Source organism: Paramormyrops kingsleyae, chromosome 15 (genome assembly GCF_048594095.1).
Source record: "Paramormyrops kingsleyae isolate MSU_618 chromosome 15, PKINGS_0.4, whole genome shotgun sequence".
In the NCBI taxonomy this organism is placed as follows: Eukaryota; Metazoa; Chordata; class Actinopteri; order Osteoglossiformes; family Mormyridae; genus Paramormyrops; species Paramormyrops kingsleyae.
In genome coordinates this window covers 6,394,944-6,409,459 of record NC_132811.1, presented here as the reverse complement: position 1 = coordinate 6,409,459, position 14,516 = coordinate 6,394,944, and the positions used below count along the sequence as shown (strand labels likewise).

Sequence of the window (14,516 nt, the reverse complement as noted above, 5' to 3'; positions counted from 1 at the left end):
GCGCATAATAAGTTTGCATTTTGAATGTCAAATGAATGTTGAATATTTAACTTTTCACCGGTTCAGACGAGAAATCTTAAGTAATTATGTATAACGGATGAATAAATTCATGACAGTTTATGTCTACAGCAAATATACACACATAAACACTGTTACATTAATATCTTGAAGAAAAACGTAAACACTAAAACAATAAAATACTTCGGGAAATTCTGATCACGTGTGAAAGTCGCAATGACGTACGCTGATGCGCATTGACACGCCCACATGTCTATGGACACGCCCTCGGCCGGCCGGCCGGCTCTGTGTACGTGCGAGCCCACGCGCTGCGAATCAGGCCAATAGAGCGCCAGTAAACGCTGAGAGAAGCAGCGGATTAACGCTCTGATCGGCAGCTGTCCATCCTCCGGCAAATAGACTCGGTTTATAAGAACTAAAGCTCCGTAAATATATTTAAGGGTAACAATGGCATTATTATGGGTGTTTGGTGCGGTTATGGTTTGCTTCTACCAAGTCACTTCAGAAACAGGTAAGGTGTTTCATAGCTTGCTGAGTAACGTTTCAGAAAGCGGTGGACAGGCAGCGTTGGCTCGTTATAGAAGAGTGATGCTGACAGTCCCGTGCGGGCTCGCGCATCGCCATGTGACGCGACTTCAGCAGGTTGTCACGCATTATTTATATAGTACTATTACGTACTATTCGTTTCCATTTAAAAAAGTTTCTAAGTGTCTTTCCCGCTGTAAAAAATACACCGGCTAGAACACGGATTATACAGTAGTTGAAACCAGATCGTACTGGTGCTAATTGTAACGTTCTATCCAGGTAGCCGTTTCGGTATATTTTAGGTGACCATTTAATTTGGGGATTATTAAATCTAAGTAAAAATGTGTTATTTTGTTTGTCTCAGGGTCTCTTGGGTAATTAAACAAAACATTTTATTTGAATTCTTAAGTGCCGAAAGTGTTATGTGATCTCTAGAGGAATTCTATACACATGGGGATTTTATAGCTTTGTGGTTTACAGTGCATTTCTGTATCCGTTGATCTGTCAGAAAAGAATACAAGTACCCATTTGATATGCGATTATTTTGTATTTTAATGTTATGGACATTGACAGTAACAATCTGGAAAAACAAACCTTGGGTAGCTAGAAGTACTGTAGTCATTAGCGGTTTTCTATGTAGCAATAGCTGTATTGCGACAGGTGTATGACAGTAGTTGTTATGATTAAAAAGGGAACTTATTGTTTTGCAAATGACATTTAATTCAGCACCGTGTCCACGTAGTCTGTTTAAATTATAAGAAAATTATGAAAGTAATTCGAGAAACAGGGTTTAACCTTGGTCTCTATCTAATGGCATGAAATTATATTTTCTCCGGTCAGTGCTGTACCAAGTTCAGACATGGTCAACATGTATCAGTACAATGCAATAAATAAGATGGTAAATACATAAAGTCTACTCTGGTGTTCACTGTATAATGGAGATCCAGGATGGTCTTTGTTCACACGTACTTGGGAACCTTCTTCCACACTGTGGAAACAAGAAAGGTGATCAGATTAATCTTATTACAACCTTACTGCATCATTAATGCCAGGCATTTGTGGAAAAAGGTGACTGCGCAAAATTTCTGAAATAGGAACCTTTGTGTATATGTTGGGGTGCTTTAAAAAAATAATAAATTTCCCACCGGTTTACAGAAGAGCCTTCGAATTGGTAGATTTCTCCGTCACACATTTCTCAGTTTTTCACATCAAGGTCCCAAAATCCCTCCACAAAAATCTGTGTTCGATATTACAAATATTATACAACCTTTCTAGTAAATATATACATCAATTTATGACTATTGGAATCATCAGAAACTTTGGAATTAGTATTATTGGTGTGTATTGCTAGTTTTGGGTTTCATATTACTTTTCATTAGTGATGTGGCCGGGTTAGTCTGTACTGTATGTATATTCCAGCCTTAGACATTCCAAAGATGGTCATGGGATTGATGGTCTTCTAAAGTGCTTTACAAACATAGATGTAATGTGGTAACATTCCGGATGCTAACGGATAGGTTAAACTTACGGTAATTAAAATGAACTATGTTTAGCATCAAATGGAGAGCTGAGCTGCAAAGAACCCATAACGCTGCTGACAGAACACATCTGATTTTATTTTTTTTCAAATAATTTAGTTTTCAATAATTTTGTACCTTTCTGATCTGATAGCCCTGTTTCCTGGTCTTAGCCGCAATGAGCTGCATGCGGTGGTGGGAAAAAAACTGAAAATAAGCCTGTACTTTTACTTATTTTGGAGAAGACTTGTTTGTCCTCGTTATAGAGTGTTATAGGGTGTCACTGTGGTCAGCTACTCAAGTCACCACTTCAGAGGAGAGGTATAATTAGATTCATCCCATGGTCCGTCTTCGGTCGCAACCTAGCTACAGCTTTTGGTCAGAATTGGGTCATAAATATTTTCTTCTTTATTTGCATGTACCATTAAGGGAAGGGCAGGCACATTGAATACTTCACTATTACATCAAATCAGCTATTTGTATTCTGACCTGTTTTAATATTTTTACGTGTATTACAATTTTTTTCTTGTTTTAGCCATTTTTATTGGTGGATGAGCTCAGGACATTTATTTATAAATATGGTTTATGTTTGATTATACTTTTTATTGTTTTTAGTTTTATATGCAAACCAGCATGAGCATGCTGAAGTTCTGTCTTTCATTCAAGCACAGTATAAGAACCTAAATATTCCAGTGTCATTGTACCATGATATGATGTAGGTCAGTATTGATGGTGCTGTTTATGTGACAGTATAATGCATGTCCATGTCAATGACGTCACTCTGTTTGATAATACAGTTTATTTATATGAACTTGAATCCTGTCTATTTCTGACTTTGGAGGTATAACCTCAGCCTCATGGACAGTGTATATATTACACTGTGTCCAGCTCATATTTGGCAGTTCAGCTCACAGGAAGGCTGATGAATTCATCCATAACAGTATGCATGCATTTTATGTGTGAAATCTGTAAATACAGAAAAAGTCTCTACTGCCGCTGATCCATAACATTTTCTGCATTTTAACACACATTTTGGGAGATCATTCTAACTGGATATTAAAATAACCTTAGAAAAAAAAAGTTATTTTGTACACAGCAGCCAGTGGTCATTTCTACATGGTTTATATCTGAAACACTGCGATACATAATATAATATTGTGAAGCAGTTTGTATTCAGTTTTGTTCTCCTTAGGAAGCTCTTTTCTTCTGTCAGTAGCTCAATATTAATCATTCGGAAGAAAGCTTTTTTCTGTATTTTAATTACCTCATAAAACTATATATAAAGCAGAGCTTCTTTATTCATTTTAAGTGAGTGGTTGGTGAGCTCAGTGTAATTTCATTATCAATGATGTGTGAATGCCATGAACATCTTGATGAACCTAATAACCATCTTAAGCCATGAGCCATTTGTGGCCATTCTTGTACATAAAACTGAGCAATGAGCTGAGGCTGTGTGACTGAGGTATTGAACCTCGACCACATGTGGCTTGAGGTAAACCTCACTCGTTACTGCAGCATGCATGATTTCCTGGATTTCAGTTTATTTAACATGACAGTGGCAGAAGGAGAATCAATATTTGTTCTCTGGAAAAGAGACAGCCATGAAGGTGACTCCAAAAAGGTCATGTGATTGTCATTGGCCAATATCGTTTTAATTCTCATTTAAAAACCTTTTAATGTGGGTTTTTATTCATTTCTATTCAACTATGTGGCAGTTTTGTCTATTTGTTTTTCTCATTTCCTCGCCCAACCGTCATGTGAAATGTTATTTTTAGGAAAAAATGACAAACTACCTTGACGTATTTGCTTTGTTTCGGCTCTTCAGAACATTAGTCTCTGGCTAATTGTTATAGTTTCTCATTCCTTTAGTAGATGGACATGCTTGTCTTGTTTCTGCCTGTGCTTTGATCTCTTTGCATTGTTTTAAGATCAGTAGTGGAATTCAATAGGGGGGCTGCTATAGGACGCCTTGTACTATGAGAATGTTATTATTCTGAGGCTCGCTTTTGAACAGTGTTTGTACAAGTTCTCCTTGGTGTAAGATGAAAGAAATTGGGTTGATGTTACACTTCACTAATTCTTAAGTTGTTTTTTTCCACTGCATAATCGTCTTTTCATTTAACGTTTGTTTTCACTTTCTTCTATTTAGATTTATTTTTGTTTACTTTTCTTTGATTGTTTAAATTGTAAGTTGACTATGATTTGGCATTACTTTAATTATTACCGTCAGAATGCTGAAATAGTACTTAAGTCCATCACTATTTCTAATCTGTGTCTTTTCTGGTTTTCTAACATGTTTTTTTTCTTTTCCTTTTTTGCCCGCCCTTGCTTTGATTACTAAAATACCCCCCCAACACTCCAATCACACCCATGAACGGTCACGTTTAGTGAGCTTTATCAAATCCCCAATGTCCCAGACGACAGTGAGTGGGAGGAGCGCTGGGCTCCACTGTGAGGTCGTAGGCTTTCCCCTCCCAGAGGTGCAGTGGTGGTACGTTGAGGAGGAAGAGCCTGAAGAAACAATTACTCAGCTGTTTGATGGGGCCCGAATGGATCGAGTCCAGATCCACACCACATACAATACTCATGCCGCCAGCACCATTCGCATCTTGAACGTCACACTCAATGACTCTGGGACGTATGAATGCAGGGCCTCCAACGACCCCGAGCGCAATGCTCTGAGGAAGACGCTCAAAGTCAAGTGGATCCGCTCGCAGGCTAACATTTTTGTGTTTGAACGTGAGTGCTGGTGGTAACCTGCCAGCTTGTCCTCTTCTGGATGATCTTAAGAGGTCTTGCTCCTACCTCACACCCCCCCACCCAACCCCACCCCACCCCACCCCACCCCACACTCCCTTGCATTTGATCCTCCGTGTTCCCTATACCTTCTAGTTGATCTAGAGATCCAGCTTTGCTAGTTTGGCATAGGCGCTGGGAAGTTGGATAGCAGAATTCACCCAGGTAGCTACTAATTAATGGTTAATGCTGCTTGGGTGGTCCTGGGTGATGTATTATCCTGCTTCCCCTGTTCTCAAATCAAAACTTAAAATTGTATATTTTTCTAGTAATATAATAAAAGTCTGGACCAAGGTCAGCACAAACTGGCAATGTTCCATTCAAGTCTTTGCCTAAAAGTTGGAAAACGAATGTTTTGTAAAGGTGACAACTGTATTATTGTCCCCTTCACCCACTTAGTCTTAAGGTGAAATTGTGTGATTCCGAAGACCCTTGATCTCTGCGTGTTCTTATCTAGCTGTCTGCACAGCTCAAGAATCCAAGACTGTTGCTGCTTTTGCTCGTGCTTCCTTCTTCTGCATCCCTGCACTTACTTTGGCCCTTGGCATAATCTCCAGCCTGGCTCCTACGGTCCTTAACCAGCACCTCTCTGCTTTTTTTGTGATTCTTGGTTTGCCATAAGCATGGATTGGCATAACTGATATGCAAGTATGCGTTCGCCATATAAAGGTTAAAATGTCTAGTATTTTTTGTCAGAATAACATAAATGCACATAAAATCAGCATTTTCCCACTTTCACGATCAGAAATTACCACACAAAATGCTTTATTCAGTGAATGTGTACTTGTGTACCAGCTATCGGCCCATAACTGTTCTGTCACTTATGATAACTGTTTTTTGGTAAAAAAAAATTACATGCATTCCTGGAAAAATTGTCCTTTTATCATGACAGGTAAATACTGTATAATTTTTACTTAAACTGTACTGAATGGAACTGTAGTTTTGCATAAAATGCGAAGCCAATCCCCATAGTTCTTTTTTGTTTATATTTTTGTATGTTTCATAAAGAAGTTGCTGGTTTCATTAGTCGTAAACCACTATAAAATTGGTTTTGAACTAGTATAAATACATGATCATCACGCTAGGCTGCTATCCTCACTAATGACTAACATGTTGAGTTCAGTTCCTTTGCATAAAATATGCAGGATAGAGTAATACTATACTACTAATAGTAATAATAACAGAGTAATAAGACCTGCCAACTGTTTTTGTTTGGCATTTTTAATGGTTTTAATTTTTCCATCATAGAGCCTAACATCCTGACCGAGCCAAAAGAGGCTAATATCACCACCGAGGTGCTCAGCTGCAACTTCACTGAGCCTCAGACTCCCATCAAAGGTCATCACTGGACCAGGAACGGAAACGTGATCGAAGAGACGCGAAGCACCTCCACAGTGGGGTTCACCCAGTACAAGTAGGCTGTTTTGCTCCGGTGTTCTATGGTCACATTCTGAAGAATCATCAGCTTAAATGGAAACGGTTCAAATTACTGTCAATCTTAAGGTATCACCTGTTACGGGTGGGGAAAACTGGCCTTTTAAGGTCAGTCAAACTGCAGCCCAATGAAGTACAATATGGGAAATGTGTTAAAGCCAGATAGAGTTTAAGCCCCATTTCTCTCCACAACTTATAAAAATGTATAGTTGTTGTGCTGACATGGTGGGTTCAAACCTTCCTCGCACCTTCTAATGCAGGGGTAGGCAACCCTGATCTAGCAGGTTTTCCATCCTACCTGGTGTCTGATGAACCACACCTGATCTCAGGCATATAGTAACTCATGGGGTAGGATGGAAAACCTGCAATATACCGGCACTCCAGGATCAGGGTTGCCTACCCATGTTCTGATGGGTTCAAAGCCCACCTACCTTTTGCATGTGTGGAACTTGCCCGCTCTCCTTGTACTGCGTGGGTCTCTTCTGGGTGCCCCTGTTTTCTGGGGTCATGTCAGTTGCTGTCTCAGACTTCTACCTAACTTTATGATTGTGAATGTGTGCATATGTTTGCCTCATGAAGGCAAGGCATCCTACAGAATAAACATTGAATAACTTTCTTACTAATGATAATTATTTAGTTAATTATGGTCATTATAGAAGAATAAACATTATTGTGTGTTTGTTCATTTTATGATGCATACCTCTCCTCCCCATCTGCCTCGGCCTCGTAGTTGGGGCAGGACGTTGTACCTCCAGCATGCCCAGATCTTTGGGGATTAACGCGCTTTGAGTGTGACCTTAATTCCTGGAATGGCAGACAGGAGACAGGCTTCAGCTAGCAGCAAGGCTGCCATTGTTGCGGCCCCAGGACAGACAGTAGTGTCCGACACGTGCAAGCCTTTTGTGCGCCCACCCCACCCAGCCTTGTGTAAAGCATAACAGTCGTGCAGCTCTTGTGATTGTGGCAACCCCTCATTTAGTTGTTTTTTTTTTTTTTTTTTTAGAGTAGACAAAACTGACATCAAATTTGGAGGTGCTTTTTCTTGTGTCTTTATTGCGGCTACTGAGTTTAACGAGTCTATAAAACTTTCAGGTGAGTTTCAAATATCCCCCTTCATTTTGATCTGTATGAAAGTAATATAACAGAATGCTTGACTCTTATCAAGAGGTCTTAATGTTTCTTTATGCTTCCTAGCATATTAAGAGCACATTGCATATTATTAAAAAAGGTAATGCAGGATGATTTAAGTACCGTGGTACCTCAGAACTCGAACTTAAGCCGTTCAGAACTCGGGTTCGAATCCTAAAAAGTTTGAGTCCTGATCGAATTTCCCCCATAAGAAATAATAGAAAACCAATTAATTGGTTCCCGGCCCAAAAAAATTACACCTAAATATGGTTTTGTTTAGCATTTAAACACAAAATAAACAGGATAAAACAAGAAGAGCATTTTTTCATAATGGCTTCCAAAACGATAAAGAACGTACCCCAACACTACCCCTGTCCTGCCCCGATCGTCCGCTCCTTCCCAACACTGCGCCAACACTAGACTATGCCATGCGGTCCATTGTTTATTTTTATTATTCCCCTGTATTCGTTAATTTTTTTGTAAATCGCAAACTTTTAGGTTGTAACATTTGTACAACTATTGCGTAACTTTTTGGTGAGCAATGGCTACCAAAATGATATAAAGTACAGTGTATTACCTGATATTTTTTAATAAAAAAGCACTATCACCAACAAACGATGCTATCACAGCGAATGTGAGGCTGAGACTGAAGCGTTACCCTTTGTTTCCGCTGACAGACGTGCCGTGTGACTCATTTCCCCGCGCACACAAGTTATCTTAGGTTGGCGTTCACGGTTCGACTTCTGAGATTCAGATCGAGTTCTAGGTCATCTTTTTCCAAACTGGTTGGTTCGACTTTTAAGAAATTCGAGTTCTAATGAGTTCGAGAACTGAGGTACCACTGTATCTGGCTGAATTGAATTTTTATTTTAGTTTTGTGTGTCTGTGTGTGTGTGTGAATGGTTCCTCCGGCAGTGGTCCCCCATGTCGTGGCTCCCAAGCACAACGAACACGTGACTGAGAACGACAAAGCGGTGCTCATGTGCGAGAGCAGCACCTACCCACCCATTGACAAATGGCGATGGTCCTTCACTGATGATAGCAAGAATAAAAAGGTAGGACAGATCCCTCCTGCAGATAAACCCTTCTGCCTCCTCAAGAAACCACCCAGTTTCTTACTGGGCTCTTTGGAATTATGTGGTATAGGTGCAGATAGTTATTCACAATATTTTTTTCTGTGGGCATGTGTATACACTGCAGAATAATTATTTGGGTATTTTAGTGAACGTAACGTATTGGTTGTGAGGCACATTTCCCATGAGGCGTTCTATGCGTACTTAATGCCATTCCAGGCCATTCAATTGGCCTTATCCGCCTCCAAACAGACAAATAATAATGTTTGGCATTAGTGGTGTATCTGAGAGCTGAAACTGGACCATATCTGGAATGGTTTACAGCTGTCATCCTGCACTGATATTGCAATTCTGCAGCTGACGGTCTGCCCCATAGCATAGTAGGCAGTCACACACAATGCATGTGTGACTGCGTAGCAGAATAGCAGAATCCTGGACAAAAATCACGTCAGTGTTGTGTATAAGGCTTTTTATTGGTATGACATCCGTGTAGCGACAACTGAACTTTGTTTTCTGTTTTTTGTAACTCTCAGGACATCACAGAGGATGAAAAGTACATTATCAAGATCGAGCCCAACAAGACCACCCTGTACATTAATAATCCGGCCAGTAACATGGACTCGGGCAGCTACACTTGCCATGGTAGCAATGACATGGGTGAGTTCTCTGATGACATCACACTGCGTGTCCGCAGCCGGCTGGCCGCCCTGTGGCCCTTCCTCGGCATCGTGGTGGAGGTGATCGTCCTTGTCACCATCATCTTCATCTTCGAGAAGAGGAGAAAGCCCGAGGACCTTGGTGATGGTGCGTCACGCCTTCTCTTGTGCTGTGTTTATCGTTAACAAGTGCGGGATTCTAAAAGGATTATATGTGCGGTTTATTGTCAATGTTGTGCATGCGGTGGCTCAGAGCTTAGCTGAGATGTACGTTGTCTTTGTGTATTAGGAGTGGCCCTTGTGGCTGTGGGTTAGTTACTGATGCCCCCTAGTGTTACAATGTGACACTGTCTTCCAGCAGAGTGCCCAACTCTGGGCCCTCTGCTACGTTTTGCGTGTTCTATTCATCGCACTGGTTCAAGATTATTGTTCTTAATATTTTTAAATATAGCTTTATCAGTCTTCTCTTTTTTTTAAACCTTTGTGTGATTTGTGGTTCCTTTCCGTGTTTTTTTTCTTTTAGATTTAACTAAAAACGAACATTAATTTACCAGACTAGAACAATCTATATCGTTTTGTGTTTTTATTTTGTTTATTTATTTATTATAATTTTTTTCTTTTATTTGCTGCTGCTTTTGTAACATTTTGGTAAGTAATTAAAAACACATGTTGGATTGGAGTGGTGTCACTAATGAAATAATCCAATTAAACGCGGGGTGTTTAGAGTGGCCAATGGCAAATGAATGTGCTAAATTTGTAATTCTTTCACTGCAACTAATGACAAGAGGAGTGGCTAAAAAGTGCCACATTTATATCTGCATGTGTGAAATGCTACTTATAGTGTAACATGTTCGCATAACCTGTGATAGAGCTTATTTGAAAACTGACATTCTTTTATCTGAATGTATAAAGATGTCACTTTTAAGTGGGGAAACTCTTTTAATTGCACGTAAAGCAAAATACTGCATGGATACTGCTCAGGTTGTTGTGATTGGGATTTAATTGGAAGTCATTTATTGTTTAAAAAATCGTTTCAATGTATTACTACTGCATGATCTTGCACTGAGAGTAATACTTCAGGTAGTAAGTTAACAAAGTCTGCATAGTGGTATATGTAGTCGTGTGTCTGCTTTGAAGCCCTGAGAGTGGATTAATACTTTTTCTTAGCAATGTTCCTCTTGTTGGCATAAGAGTGAAAGAATTTAATGATATCCAATAAAATTTGTCAGACTTCCCCATTGATGTCTATTGCTCCCTCATGCAACGTATCCATGATTTGGTTTTGTTTCGCTGCTCCAGTTCCTAATCATTTCCATTTATCTCCTTTTGCTTCACAGATGACAATGTAGGGTCTGCTCCACTGTAAGTCAAGCCTTTGTACCATTTACCATTAAATAAAATTTATGGCATTATTCTGTTGGTGGCCTTTCGGAAATGTCATCCCCCCCCACCCCCCAGGAAGAACGAGTCTGCCGCCAACCACAAAGACAAAAACGTGAGGCAGAGGAACTGTAACTGAAGAAGGACGGTGATGAAGGTAGGTATTTAGCTTTATTGAATGAATGAATCATACCTGAATTAGATGAAATGGACATACTTCATAAAAGCACTTTCAATTTTCAACCAAAATTCCAGCCTGGTGGTTTTTGGCTCTGCCATCACCGAGTGGTGATAGGCTGCAGTTTTGTCACTGCGATTCGACGGACAAGGGGACCAATGGCCACATGAGGAGTGTGCTGCTTACAGGCAGGGAGACTGAAACTTGAAGAGTGTCACTGCTGTGACAGTGCCAGCCTTACAGCAAACGAGACCCTATTTCTTTAAATGGACCTCCATTGGTGACAGCAATTGAATATTTTTTAAACCAGTTTACTTACCAAGAATTTGCTTACAGAAATCTAAGATTTATTTGTGTAATTTGTGTTCTTCAAAAAAACGTACATTTGGGCTATCCATAATTTTTAGTCTATCGATGATGAAGAATTTATGTATTCATGCTTAAATGTCTTTCATAACTTGACAAGAAACAAACTACAATTCAATGTTTTGTGTAAACAAATACTCTAGAAGAAAGAAACTATTTCGAATAGTATAAAATACATGAGATAAGTCTGTTGGCTAATCACAAAACTCCAAATACCTGAGTATGGATGTCCTACCACTAATCTGTGGTCACATAAGCAACTAAAAACTAAGCACCAGGGTGAAGCTGTAATATTTCAGGCACCATGTGGATAGTGGGGGGGGGGGATACGGGAGATTGGGTCTAACTTCCTTTTTTTACTGTGCCGTTGAGCTCCAGCCTCTGGGGCTGTTCTGTGGAACCCAAAGTTGCAAAACAATTGCTTCAGAAGCTCAGCTTTTGTTTATCCTTTTGCACAAGTTCATGAGCAGGTTACTGGGCCGCTGTGCGACACAGGTGGTATTGGGTACAGCTTCAGCTTCATGTTGTGTCGTCGATACGAGCAGGAAGGCAACCTGGGCTGGTGCCCGTTTATGTGTGTAACAAGCTTAATATTAGTCATGTCCGTATTCTGACATGCATATTTAGTTACATAAGGAGTTTTAACCGCTATGGATGTTTGCAAAATTAGTTTTTATGGAGAAGCTTGAACACAGACGGACGTTGCTGACGTTCGAAAGCCCAGAAGTCAGACACGGACACTAAAGTGTCATCATCACGAGTTGAAGGACATGCTGACTGTCGCCTCAGTTCCGTCTTCGGTTCTTTGGTTGAACTGGCGATCGAATCACACTGTGGCCGATACTTAAGGACTTAATGTAATCTTTACAAACAGCTGAAATGACTTTGGCAAAGTTATGAGTAAATGAAGAACATGGCTCCATTGCGGGCACTGTTTGTAGTTGTCAGTGTCTGACTGAGAGAAGCCTGGATGAAGTACATGATTTTTGTGGAATTTAATCCTGTTTTTATGTGATGTGCTTACAGCAGTCCACACCCTCTAATTACTTGCTTCATTGGCGATGAGGGGATTTTAACCCTTTTAAATTCTTATTGTCGGCGACTGTCCAAATTGTCAGCAAATGCCCCTTGATGGGGACAAAGCGGTCAGAGGAGGCGGTAAGCGGCTGACTTGTGCCGCAACGAGTGGTGATGGGACTGCGGCCGTGCTGTGGCCTTCCTTTAATGCAGCGCCTCAAACCCACAGCAGGCCTGCGGCACCTCCTGGAGTTTACAGGGCTGGAGGGAACGCAATCCTCCCAGCACTGTGCTGCCAAAGACGCGTAGTGCCGTGTCCTGTTGCAGACTAACAGAATATCAAGTGTTGTCAAAATCTGCTGGAGTGTAACTTGCTCCCTTCTCCTCCCTGTAGGAATCCCGATGGTGGCTGTATGGTGTTTACGTGGAGCAGAGAGCACCGTCCGGTTCGTTCTAGAAATCCTTTCCTCTTTCACAGATTTTTCTTCATTAAATTATGTCTAAAGGACCAATATACTCCTGATGTTTCTCTTACTCTTGTATTGGCATGTCTTCTGTGCTATCAGGTAGTTGATGGAAGCCTATGGGCAGGGACTGTGTGAGTTTATCCGTGTTTATTTTAATCTCTGGAGCTATCTATTGTTTATGCAGAAGTCTGTGTTTTCTCTGCGAGTGTGTGCGCTTCCTCCCAGTCGACCGGTCCTGCGTGCGCTTTTAAGATATCCAGCATCAGTATTAACATCCTCTGGGGAAGGGGGGGTTGGTGGAGCCTCTGGGGACAGAGACCCCCCCCCCCACCACATGCCGGGACACATGTATTACTGGAAGCCTGGTGGAAATGACCTGTTCTGCTCCATAAACAATGCAGTGTGGGGCCCTCTGGGCTTTTTCTGATGGCTGTAATAACTGTACAGTTTGTTTGACGGACTCCAGGGGTGGAATTTAATGCTGGCTATTGTTACTCCTCAGATGTTTCTGGGCTGTTCAAGCTCAAAACTTGAAATACTTTTTTAAAAATGTGTTTTATTATTATCATTATTTTTCAGATATCCTCAGTAAAATGTCCTAAGATCATCTGCTAGCTGCTTTACATCATTTTGAAGCCCGAGACTGATACCTGATTTATAACTTAAATTTTGTGGCATCCTTTAAAATGAGTTATTACATTATTTAACCCTTTTTGTGGAAAGTCCAAGCAAGATATTGTATTAGTATTGCACCTGGTGTGTACATTTTGTCTTCCTATTTTTAAATTTTAGGATGTTTTTAAAATATAAATTAAGAATCTGAAATTAACGTGATTTAACAAGCAATAACTTGACTACTAACTGCTGTAACAATTTGCACGATTTAAATAAATGTATTTGATTTATCTGGGGTTGTGTCATTAGTGAGCTATATGTTATATAAACAGAATGGTGCGAGCTTTTGGTGGTTAGAAGTGTTTCATCTCAGACATTTCTTCTGTGTGAGATTGCTAAATCCTGCTGTGATTTTGAATGTAAGATTAAATGTTCATTGTAGTTTTAAAAATGTCCCAGTCATACACCAGGCTGAGACTGAGCCTTAGCCTTGCCTGCTGGCTGGTCTGGTAAGGCTCTTGTGTACCTTGCAGTGAACTGGTGTAACATTTAGGGCAGGATTGCACAAATTCTGGTCCTGGGGGGTCAGTTTGCAACACATTTTACAACACAGTGTGCAGATTTCCCTGCTCAGGCACGCCTTGTAAATGGGGTAATTAGCTGATGAGGATGTGTTTGAGCAGGGAAATCTGTGAACTGTGTTGGATTCTGCCCCTCTTGGGCCAGCACCGGGGATCCCAGGTGGAGGGTGTCCCCTGCATCCAGGGATAGATTCCAGACTCATGGTGACCTTGTACTGGATGAATGGTTATGGAAAATGGAATGGGCCGGAATGCTTTGGCCTCTGAAGATGACCAGGACCTTAGCTGCATTAGCGATGGCTGTTCCTGGCCACTCTTATTCAGCTACTGGGAATGACCTTCAGCTACTGGGAATGACCTTCCCCTTACAGAGAACAACTTGGTGGTGCCATGGATTACTTTGTCTGTCATATATACTGGCTGTTGTACAATGTTGTACTATATATTTTAAAATTGTTTATGTTTAATTATGCTGTATGGTTAAAATTGACCAAATGTACATTTAATCTGCCATGCAAATAATGTGAACCTGATACAATGTCATGTAGGTAGGTGCATTTTTAGTTTGTTTTTTGAGCAATATAATGTTTTTTCAATATCTGTTAAGCTTAAGACAGTTGCATTGTATATCTCCAGACCACATTCTCCTTTCAATACCTTTGCTTGGTGATTGCTTATTTTCCCCAGAGGTTTTTTAGAACAGTTATTCTGAGGAGGGAAAAAAATCCTAATTTGCTTTGCATTTATTCAATTAACTCACCCGTT

General features: G+C 40.5%; 1 protein-coding gene across 5 annotated transcripts; it reads left to right on the top strand.

Annotated features, from left to right (window-relative positions):
- The first annotated feature begins 281 nt into the window (after positions 1–281).
- On the top strand, positions 282–13,460 carry LOC111860461 (basigin). Of its 5 annotated transcripts, none has more exons than XM_072700050.1 (9): positions 283–529; positions 4,449–4,799; positions 6,105–6,270; positions 7,294–7,382; positions 8,334–8,473; positions 9,025–9,289; positions 10,485–10,509; positions 10,606–10,684; positions 12,483–13,460. In XM_072700050.1, the coding sequence occupies exons 1-8, from the start codon at positions 466–468 to the stop codon at positions 10,664–10,666; spliced, it is 1,161 nt and encodes a 386-aa protein (XP_072556151.1). In that variant the 5' UTR covers positions 283–465; the 3' UTR covers positions 10,667–10,684; positions 12,483–13,460. The 5 variants fall into 5 exon arrangements, with proteins under 5 accessions (XP_023699973.1, XP_072556151.1, XP_023699972.1 ...); XM_023844204.2 differs by having other exon boundaries at positions 9,025–9,295; positions 10,497–10,509; XM_023844203.2 differs by having other exon boundaries at positions 9,025–9,295.
- The last annotated feature ends 1,056 nt before the right edge of the window (positions 13,461–14,516 follow it).

Excerpts from the sequence above, each read along its gene's own strand:
- LOC111860461 (XM_023844203.2), top strand. The coding sequence starts at position 466 with ATGGCATTATTATGGGTGTTTGGTGCGGTTATGGTTTGCTTCTACCAA. Across the intron at positions 530-4,448 it reads CCAAGTCACTTCAGAAACAG|TGAGCTTTATCAAATCCCCA; the intron begins GTAAGGTGTTTC and ends GGTCACGTTTAG. Across the intron at positions 7,383-8,333 it reads CGAGTCTATAAAACTTTCAG|TGGTCCCCCATGTCGTGGCT; the intron begins GTGAGTTTCAAA and ends TTCCTCCGGCAG.